The sequence below is a fragment of the Phycodurus eques genome, chromosome 13 (assembly GCF_024500275.1).
Source record: "Phycodurus eques isolate BA_2022a chromosome 13, UOR_Pequ_1.1, whole genome shotgun sequence".
Taxonomy (NCBI): domain Eukaryota; kingdom Metazoa; phylum Chordata; class Actinopteri; order Syngnathiformes; family Syngnathidae; genus Phycodurus; species Phycodurus eques.
This window is the reverse complement of record NC_084537.1, coordinates 23808139-23818985: the sequence shown is the minus strand read 5'-3', so window position 1 is coordinate 23818985 and position 10847 is coordinate 23808139. Positions and strand designations below refer to the sequence as shown.

Below are 10847 nucleotides of genomic sequence, written 5' to 3'. Positions count from 1 at the left end.
CCCCTTCGTAACCTGCCGTGACATCGGCTTCGGTATTTGGTTTCTTGTTGGATGTAGTTCTCAACTCTACACGCACACGTCGATCGTGAGGTATTAAGTCCTGTCGCACGCAGGCTTACGCGTCTGTAAGTATACATTGAGCCTAACCGCGTGCTCAGCATGTTTTCTTTACGTTGTCGGTGTCAATCGAAATCGGATAGAAGTTCCGGGTTCGTGGAAAAGGCCTGCGTGACATAGCTGAATACGGAATCGTATTGTGTTGCATTGTGTTGCATTAGCCGGCATTAACCGAGTATAAAGGAAAGAAAATGTATTTATACAGCGCATTTCATGCACAATGTGCTTTACATGATGAAAACAAAACAAAAAAACAAAGACAAAACAGCTTCTAAGACCTTTCTTTGGGTTGCTCTTTTTGTACGTGGAACAAATTAAGAAGAAAGGGGAACCTTTTTTCCATGAGGGACAATTTTGCTTTATTCTAAAAAAACTAGTATGGCTAGAAACTTTTCAGATTCAGCCATGCGAGAAATGTTTTTTTTTCTTCAGCCGTTACGAGCATTTGCGGGTTAAGCGTTTTTCCCACGGCAACACGGTGCGGCAGTGGAGAGCACATCTGCCGCACAGTTGAGAGGTCCTGGGTTTGAATCTTGGCTCAGGCTCCCCATGCTTGGGCGGGTTTTGTCCGCAGGTACTCTGGTTTCCCCCTACATTGCCAAAACACGCAATTGGCAATAGTTGCGGGCGTGAGCGCGATGGGCTCCGGCTCAACGGCGACCCAAATGACAAGCGCTAGAGGAATATGGGAAAAGGCGCATTACACAGCGCTTGATGGGCGCAACATCTCAGCGATTCACAGCAAGGAAATTGCATGTCCCTATCTCGGTGCACAAAAAAATAACCTGCTTTGCGCTTGTGAAATCTCTGTTCCGCTGAGGCAGAGGCACAACTAATTCACTCCGGCGATATGTGTAATTAACTCACGTTTCCATGGCGGCGCCACTACAGCCCCACCGTCGCGTGGCCTGCCGATCGCAGAAAAAGTAGCGTGATCGTCCGAATAAAGGTTAATGTGGGGCTCAAGAAAAAGGGAAGGCCATTATTTCACTGCGGCCTGGCAAAGGCCGGAGTGCGCCGTGTCACACGGGCTACAACGCCTTATTCTAAATGATGCACATCTGGTCATGAATGCAGCAGATCTTCTGTGAAATGTGTTAAATGTAAAAACAATAATAAATCAATAAAACAATAAATACAATGATTTGACAATCCTTTTTTTACGGAAGCGTATTGCTGCCGCACCCCAAAAAAAAAAAAAAAGGTTCACTATCACGTTGTAACGTGATACGTTTCAAGTTATAACGTGATATGGTTCACGTTATAATGTGATGAATGACACGTTATAACGTGAATAATTTCACGTTAGAACATGAAAAGTTTTCACGTTATAACGTGAAACATCTCACGTTGTAATATGAAATTATCCAAGAACAAGGAGAGATTGTAAACCAGCCTCGTACTGACAAACGGGAGTCAGGAAAGTTGTCGTTTTAAGCAAAGATGCAAAATGAAACGGTCCGAGAGTAGGAAGGAAGCAAAGAGCAGAGGGAGGAAGGAAGGCAGATGGAGTTCAGGAAGGAAAGGGAAAAAAAGCAGAACCAATGAGGGAGGAGAGAAAGAAAAACAGGTTTAAGTGATAGGAGCAAGGATGGAAGGATGCATGAATTTAAAAAAAATGGGGTGATGGAAGGAAGGGTGGAATGAAGGGGGGGAAAAGGAAGTAAGGGTCTGGGGATGGTGTGAGAAGGGAAGAGGAAAGGAAATAGATGCCATGAAAGAATCTCAATGTAAAAAACAGAGAGACCCTCATAGACTGTGCGTACAGTATATACTGTCTGTATATTTCTAGAACTTGCTGTAGTTTCTGAATGGTCAAATTCCCAACCTTTCCCAGGAGCTGCACTTGTATGCCTGTCTGTGACTCTTCCAGTCTCCACCTGCAACTCGCTGATGACACGCTCAGCTCAGCTCAGCTGCGCTCGGAGAACATCCGGTCCAAAGGCCACTGGAAGGCGGCGTCTCGCTCCCCAAATGTCATCGTGTGAACAGCGCGATGGGAAGAACTGTTTAAGTACCAATTTGAACGGAATCGCGAAATGTCTTGGTTTATTCATGGGTCAAACACCTGTAGTCAATTCGCCGTTCACGTCCTTGTCATATACACAGCAAACATGAGTCATTATTATTATTATGAATTAAATGACTGAACCAGTGAACAGTTGGACATGCATTCAAAAGTTTCTTTACAGTACAGAACTGAATTAATAATCATGAATTACTGAATATGAAAAATATTTGTACCAATAACTTAATGGCGTGTTAAAGTAATAGGTGATGATTTGGACACGGTCAAGTAACATGAATGTGAATTCAAAGGTTTAGTGACTGTTATTCCTATTGGACAGAAAGAAAGAAAAATAGCAGTTTAAAAGGACTGAATTAGGCACTAGGGTTCCCCCTCAAATTTCCTCTAAATACACGTGTAAAATTGGCTTTAGGTGAATAAATTGGACATCGAGAATAGACATTAAATGATAAACAATTGAAATGTGCACAACTGTGATTGTATGAAAAAGCTAGCATGCGTGTATATCTCATAAAGTCGGTGATTAGCGTGACGGTAGTTTGTTGACGCTCCCTAGCGGAGTCACCCGGTGGCATCGCAGCTGACCGTCCGATGATGGTGACTTTGGTGTTCGTGACGGTTTTGGGCAACGCGCTGGTCATGTTCGCCTTTCAAAGTGGACAAGAGTCTCAGGAGGCAATGCAATTACTACTTCGTCAATCTGGCAATATCGGATTTTCTTGTCGGTAGGTCCGCCTGCAGTCGTCTTTCCCCCCGTTTTTGTTTCTTTATTGACTTTACGTAAAGGCATACATTGCATAAAGTCTTCATGCAACATTTAACAGCAATTTTCCACCCTTGAAATTTGATAACTTTTCCCAAAATGACACCACAACGAACAAAAAATGAAATGAAATGGGGGGTGGCTACATGTTTTTTTTTTGTACATTGAGGGTTTTGATTCCGATTTTAGTTGTACCGGTGCGTGTTAAATCTCGGGAAATGATGGCAACGGTGGGACTTTTCACTGAACGCGGCATAAACCGTGTGCCAGTTGAAATGGGGCAGTATTGAAAAGGGAGCTCGAAAGAATCCTGCGAGCTGTCTTGGCAGCTTTGCGCAGGTTCCAGCAGACAAATGCACCCGTCGGACTCTCCAAACAGTAGGCAGCATAAGAACGATCGTTCATTGGCCAACATTTCACATTGTGTGATCGTCGATGTTTCTATCCCAAAAGCGATTCGTGTAAAACGTGCAAAATACACTTTTCCTTTTCTCGAGAACATTAAGGACTAATCATACGTTTATTCGTGTCAGATGGACTGACGATACATTTTAAAACAACGTGTCGCTCTGAATTTTATGTAGACGATTATTTTGAGGATAATTCGAAACTGAATGACATTATGCGTGGACAATAAACTGTATGAAAGGGTTAATAAATGCTGCCTTCTCAAAGACGCAGCATTTTAGAGTAATCTTAAAAATATTTTAAAAAAGCATCATTGAAATAAGCATCATGCTGATGCTATTATTCTTACAAATAAAGAATCCAAGGAAAAGGACCATTTTGCAGGAACTGAACATGCCGTCTTGTGTCACGATGACGTCTTTCTTAAACGGGTTCATTCCGTGCCATTCGCGCCAAATGCCGCTAGCATTGTAAACCTTTACTATTCCGCTGCATTCCAACAACCTCAGAAATGTCGTCGTTCAATTGTTTTCAATTATTAAATGAAGGGAATTGGATCGTAGTCCACTTATTTTATGACCTCGGTTTCACTGGTTTTATTCTTTATAAGTGTTGTTATGATAGCGCATGGTTCTCGTTGCTGCCACTGATTTGCTCTGGCGCATATTTGAGCATTATTTATCCGCGGTTCTCACTCGAATTCCTAATTTGCCGCTCAACAAAACCTCTGTAGTCATATCGACGATCCAAAGTATCTCGTTGCTTCTTTTTATAGATTGCGCCTGCAGTTTCCGTCCTCCTCGGTCAGTCTGTTGCGTTCTAATGTTTGCATGGCGATAGAATGAATGCAAGTGCAGCATTGCTGTAGCGTCCAAACCCTAATCATTCATTCTATTGTATTCAGGAGCGTTCTGCATCCCGGTGTACATCCCTTACATCCTCAGTGGCCGGCGGACGCTGGGCAGGGGACTGTGCAAGCTGCGGCTGGTCACGGACTACGTGCTGTGCGCCGCGTCCGTCTTCAGCGTCGTCCTCATCAGCTACGACCGCTTCCTGTCCGTCACCAGAGCGGTGAGTGGAACTCCGCCTTTCGGGTTGCCTTTGCTGGAACACGAAATAATGAGCGCCTTAAAGGGTAAAAGTACGTCGCATTCGGGTGACAAGAGTCGTCGGAATTTTGTTCCACACTTTCAGGAAAACCATGCCTTAAAAGTCAAAAGAGACATATCACTTCAGCTTACTTCCTTGACACCAATTCGTATTTAGACAGGGCTTTGGCAGCAAAAAGAAAAATGCAAATTGGTGAGTTTTTCAGCGAAGAGCTGGGGAAAGGTTCCACATAAGGAATGTCAGTAGTGAGCCATGATTTTTTTACTGTAGCATGACGTTTAAGCTTCCCTTTCCTCTTCCTCTTATTGTGCAGCAGTTTTATCCACATATATCTTGCTAAAACGCTGCGCCGGCGCCGTTTAAGGTGGTACGACAGTGAGGAATGCGAAAAAGCATGACGTCGTGAAGTCAGCCTTTAGTAAACCTTGCCTTGAGCACGCGAGTACGCTGACGCAAAAATGTTTTCCCTTTTAGTTCGTTTCGTTTCCCTTGGTAGAACCCGGGTCGGTTTTGCGCCCGACCGGCCGCGTCTCCTCTCCAGCTAGCTGGCCGGCCAGCCGGCTAGATCTCATCATCCACAACCGAACTCATTTCCCATGGGAACGTTTGGTTTTAAAATTCACACAAATGGGAACACATTGTGTTCAGTCTTAAAGGTTCCAGTACGTGTAAGAGTTTACCTGGTGGTCATGCCCAACTGTGGACGGTCTGTGGCTTCATTTTTGACTGGCCAGCGTGCCAGGTCAGTGCCACCACCGCCACCGCCGCCACCTCGCTCTCCCAAATGTGCCCATCTGCACAGGTTAATCACGGCTGACCCAGCTCAGTCCCGTGCCACCCCCTAATGAGACTCTGACGAAAAACAAAATTGGCTTTGGAAAAAAAAACACAGAAAAGTACACGTTGCTAAAGTACACACGTACTGATTATTTTTCTTGTATTTTTTTTTTGAATCATTACGTGTGTGGCGGCACGGTGGACGACCGGTTAGAGCGTCAGCCTCACAGTTCTGAGGACCCGGGTTCAATCCCCGGCCCCGACGGCGTGGAGTTTGCATGTTCTCCCCGTGCCTGCGTGGGTTTTCTCCGGGCACTCCGGTTTCCTCCCGCATCCCAAAAACATGCATACACTGGAGACTCACGTGACAATCACGGAGTCCGTAGCTGGTCGTCTTGACACACACGTCAAGATTTGCGATCGTAAAGATTGAACGGGTTTAACATTTACGATTGACGTTCTGACCGTTTTCCGAGCAGATCGGAAAGACAAAACAAATCAACAACCCACGCCACCGGATAATTTCGAAAATACCGACCGATGGCGGTAAGGAGCCATCACTAGTTCTCACCATTCGGTCTGATTAGTAGCATGCGTCGACTCTGCTTAAAACATGTCGATTTCTGCAAACGCCTCCGCTTCCCCACTGAAGGTTTGTTTTTGTTTTTGTTTTTGTTTGGTCCGTGTGCACGAGGAGACCGATTGCGCGCCTTCGTGCTGCTCAGCCAAAATGGGACGAGGCCTGGCGTAGTAGGCAAAGGCGGCGTTCTCTTTCCTTTCACGAGCGAACACTTCACATCAGAGCGATGAGTACAAATGACACCAGAAAGAGAGCGAGCTTAAGGGTCTTCTTTAATTAGCCCGCTTTGATCATTGAGGTCCTCCTCCTCCTCCTCACGCCGCCGTCGTCCTCCCATCGCGACGAGATCAATCGCGGCAGAAGCGGGCCACTGGCGGCCCGAACGGCATTCTCTTGAAAGCCCGTCTCTGTGAACGCTGACAGACAAAAGGTCTTCAGCAGCGACACGGCAAAGTGTCTTCTTTGAAAGGGAAAAGATGGAGTCAAATTAGATGCAGATTCCCTATTTAGAGGTTCTGCGAGAGGTCAGCACACTGGGGAGTGTTCACTGCAAGGGAAGACACTTATTCGTTGTTAAGAATCTCACAAATGATTGACTTTGTCGTAGCGTTTGACTTTTAACGCGATTGATTGTTTGTGAAAATAAGAATCACGTTTAAGCATTTTACAATTCTTCTCCTTGCATTTTTCTGTTCCAGTTTAATTCAAAGTACATGAGAATTTGCACCGTACGTGGAAATCTATATTTTAAGATACTGTTGACGAAGCAGAAAGTTTGACTTTTTAAAGCAGTGCCCGCAATTGAAATGTTTAAAAAATAAATAAATCCAAATAAAAATAAACACCAGCGATCGTGCGGCTAAATGGATGGAGAGTGTGATTTCCGCTCCTGTTTGCTGTAGGTGAGTCAGAGCGAGTCTCATCCGGCCATCATCAAGATGACCGCCGTGCGGGTGCTGGCCTTTGTCCCGTGCAGCCCGGCCATCGTTTTCTGGGAGCTGGCGGTGGGCCGAAGTCGGGTGCCAAAAGACGAGCGCTTCGCCGAATTCTATCACTCCTGGTACTTCCTGCTGTGCGCCTCCACGCTGGAGTTCTTCTCCCCTTTCATCTCGGTGGCTTTCTTCAACCTCAGCATTTATCTGAACATACGACGGCGGAGGCTCCGCTGCAGGGAGGCCCGGCTCAACCTTCAGCTAAACGAACCCGTGTCGACTCAAGGGGAAGGTATCCCCCAGACGGCCGCGAGAGGCTCACTCCGCTCGCCCGCCTCCTCTCCTAATTCGGGCAAAGCGTATCCGTCGAGCAGCGGGACGCTGCGGCCTAACCGTCTGTCCAGAGATAAGAAAATTGCTAAGTCGCTGGCCATCATTGTGTGTGTGTTTGCCATCTGCTGGGCACCGTACACCCTCCTGATGATCATCCGTGCCGCCTGCAGAGGGCGATGCATCCCGCAGCATTGGTACGAGGTCACCTTCTGGCTCCTGTGGCTCAACTCTGCCGTTAACCCTTTCCTCTACCCGCTGTGTCACGGCAGCTTCCGCAGGGCCTTCGCTAAGATTCTGTGCCCGAAGCGGCGAACGTCCACTCCCCCCTCTAGCCGTCCTTCGGGCGGGCCGGCGACCATTAGAGGCTCCCCGGTTTACGGCCCAAACTGCGAAAGATTGCAAATGCTATCGTTAAATAAGCATCGTGGTCTTGTAGGTGTGTAAACTATTATTTACTGTGAGAATAACGTGCTGTCTTGAACACAATTTATGTTCTTACAAACACTAAATGTCTCAAATGTGTGCAGTTGCCAAGCCAGGTGCCTGCTAAGGGAAAAAGAAGTGTGCAATGTACTCAAAGGTCAATAAACTGCTTATTGTGTGTTGACTAGTAAACATAAGCCTAAACTCTAAACGGTGAATTTATTCTTTTCAATTATGATTTGCATCAGTGATCAATGTTGCTGTCACGGTGTTGTCACACTTAAAAAGAGGTTGATGGAAAATCGACTTAGGAGGCCGTCACGCTCATAAAAAGACACTTTGCCCTTGCGGTCACCGTCATCGCTGTTATGAGGGGCTGTATTATACAATAGAACAGTGGCTGAATGTCCTTATCCTGTAATACACAAATCTCCTGCAGAACAAACATACGCATTTGTAAACTGGATTGCAACATCACTTGTAGTCTCCTGTTTACATTTGGCATTCAGAGCGCCAAATAACATTTTCAACAATTATGACGATGCTGTGCTGTGGGTGTGTGTTTACTTGTCAGGGCCACTAGATGTCACCATTGCTCTTCGCAGCTTTTGTCGTGCGCCGCGCTCCACAGCTCCGAAGCATCGCTGACCCAATTTGCTCTCTGGACTGACTGCATTTCAGTGTTTGAATGAGCACATAAATGCAAAGTAATAAACCTATTTGCACCAACTTCTTGAGTGATTTTTACAGGTAACTTCAGGCAGACAATGCGATTTACTGTAATCCCTGAGAATGTGTCCACCAGGAGTGCATTTACTGTCCCCCCAACTTCAGGAACACGGTAATGCTGTTATAGTCTTTGAATGTCATCACGTTTGTAGGTAGCATTTGTATAAAAAAAACCAAAAAAAAAAAACAAAGGCCTCCCTCAAACAAACTCCTCTTATCTGGGGAGATTAGTTTTATTTTGATCTTGCTGACCAAAAGAGCAGCACCGAAGCATGTCAAAGATGAATTAAAGTTTGGAGACCTTTAATTCATGAAAGTACGAACTTCGCGTTATGTCTTTAACAACATTGCTCTGGAGCCGCCGACACGTGATTACTCCCCAATGTTGTGAGCTTCGCCCAGTCTGTATTTCTTCATTGTAGTCCATCCATCAGTTTTCTATAACACTTGTCCTCATTAGAGTGGCGGGTGAACAGGAGCCTATCTCAGCTGACTGGGGAGAAATATGCAACAAAATGCGGAAATCACCATCTCGTCTCAATTTACTCACATATTTTCTTACTCAGTGTTCAGTCGAACACGAAGCTATCATTCTGTTTTACGAATGGCAACGACTCGATAGACAACTAGTGGAAGTGTTGAATTGTTGTACTATATGGCACTGGCATAGATGAACAAAGGTCAATTATTTGTCGTCAATTGGATATTTCACACTTTCATGGCACACGGAGGCAAAGTGTTCGGGAGTCAGCACTCTATTCTGTACTTTTTAATGTCGAGGTGTGCATTTTAGCCACTTCCTTGCAAAGCTGTCCCCCCCCCCCCCCCTCAACTTGCAGATTGAACGATTGTATTCGGTTTGATTGATTCCAGGACTTTTGTCCAGATGCAGACCCACTGGAGCGGTAATTATGCCATCATGTTGGATAGCGGGGGTTACATTGTGCAGGTGCCAGGGTCCCATGGGGGACTCCCATTGTTCAAATTGTCACATCTGGGCCCCTGGTCAGGAGGCACAGCTGCAGGGACCAGGCCTCCGCACCCCTCTTCTCTGTGCGGGGGGTTGTGGAACGACCCACCCTTCCGACTAAGGGGGTGGGGGCGGTGGTGGGGTGTTCAGGCCCATTTCCCTAGGGATGACAGCACTGCATTTATCAGCAGAACTGAGAGCCTGGGTTTATTGGTGAGGGTGAGGACACTTGCACTGTGTGCAGTTCCAGCAGCGGGAGAGCCGCGATTGATTTTGACGATAGATTGAAACGTCACGGCCCGCGTGCCACCGCGCGAGGCTAGGATACGGACTGAGGCCGGGCCGGGCACCGTCGCAGGGATTTACGTCGCAGAAAAAACACGGATGCGAGGTGCGAATCTGGTAAACATGTCAGCATGCATACATTTCTGCTGTTTTGTTTTTAGCCCTAATTAGCAGTCACTGGTTTTATTGGGGGGCTTGGATCTAAGATCTGTATCTAAGAGCCGTGGCCTCTAATGGAGAACACCTGTGCCCTTTAAGTTTATAGCGCTGCATTAGAAGAGAGGCAGCCAGTGATCAGAGAGACTGTGAGCCAACCCCTTGGGAATATTTAAACTCCTTTGCGAGAATGACCTCATGCTGAAAGCATCTCGTCTAAGCTCATGCACAGCGTAGCCTTCAAAGCAGGCCTAAAATAAAATGAAAAAAAAAAAAAGGGAGTGATATTCAGCGTGACACAACATACTCACACAACGAGGCCATGACTGATATGTTGTGGTATTTGGCACAAAAGCAAACAGACTGAAACACTCCTGCTGCAGGTCAGAGCGAGACCTCTTTTGAGGCTGGAGCATATCACTTAAGGTACTGTACTCTTCACTCTCTCGAAATGCAAAGCGCCTTTCATATTTCATGAGTGCTCAAAAATAAAAACAGATTTCTTTCCTCCGCTCTCCCTTTTCTCGCCGCTTTTTCTCCTGCAATGCACTTCCTGACTAGAGATTAAATAATTCCGTCAGAATCCTCTTAGGATGGGTTACCAGCACTTGGCAATTAAACAATTACATTTAATCAGCATGGGGCGACGCTTCAAGTCACCCTCATTTCAGACGTTGATTAAAAGCAATTCTTCAGTGGTTATTGCTGTCGACGCCGGCAACTCGGCTCAGGTTTTCCGCAGTCTGTGCGGCGGGGTCAGGCCGGCTAGCAATACGGCAGGTTCAGCGGTTGGCGGAGGGGGAGGTGACCGGGTTGTGGTGTGTGTGTGTGTGTGTGGGGGGGGGGGGGCGTAACTGCCTCTTGTGGGTAAAGCGGTAATGGCAGACCTTCTATTGTCGCTTAAGTCTGAGCTACTTAGATTACTTGGAGGCCTTTTGACCCTGCAGCAGAGGAGACTCAAGGAACAATAGAATGGCGAGGGGCATTTAGTTCCAGTATGCTTGTGGGAGCCCAGATTCAACGTGGAGGAATGTGCATGTATGCGAGTCGTGTCTATTTTATATATACACGCACACACAAATATATATATATCCACTCATCTACTTGCATCTGAGTGCACGATGCTCAAATTAAAAGCACTTGTGTGTGAGCTGTACATCATATTTGAGTGCAAGGTGGCAAAGCCAACAAAGCTTTTCCCAGTGCACATGGAACCCAGGTGCCTCTCTTTCATA

General features: G+C 46.3%; 1 protein-coding gene across 1 annotated transcript; it reads left to right on the top strand.

The window, feature by feature from the left end:
- Positions 1–2737: 2737 nt before the first annotated feature.
- On the top strand, positions 2738–7464 carry LOC133411766 (histamine H3 receptor). The gene is given in 5 exon segments (XM_061694442.1): positions 2738–2794; positions 2796–2871; positions 4222–4388; positions 6687–7370; positions 7372–7464. Coding segments are annotated over 5 exon segments (1077 nt in total).
- The last annotated feature ends 3383 nt before the right edge of the window (positions 7465–10847 follow it).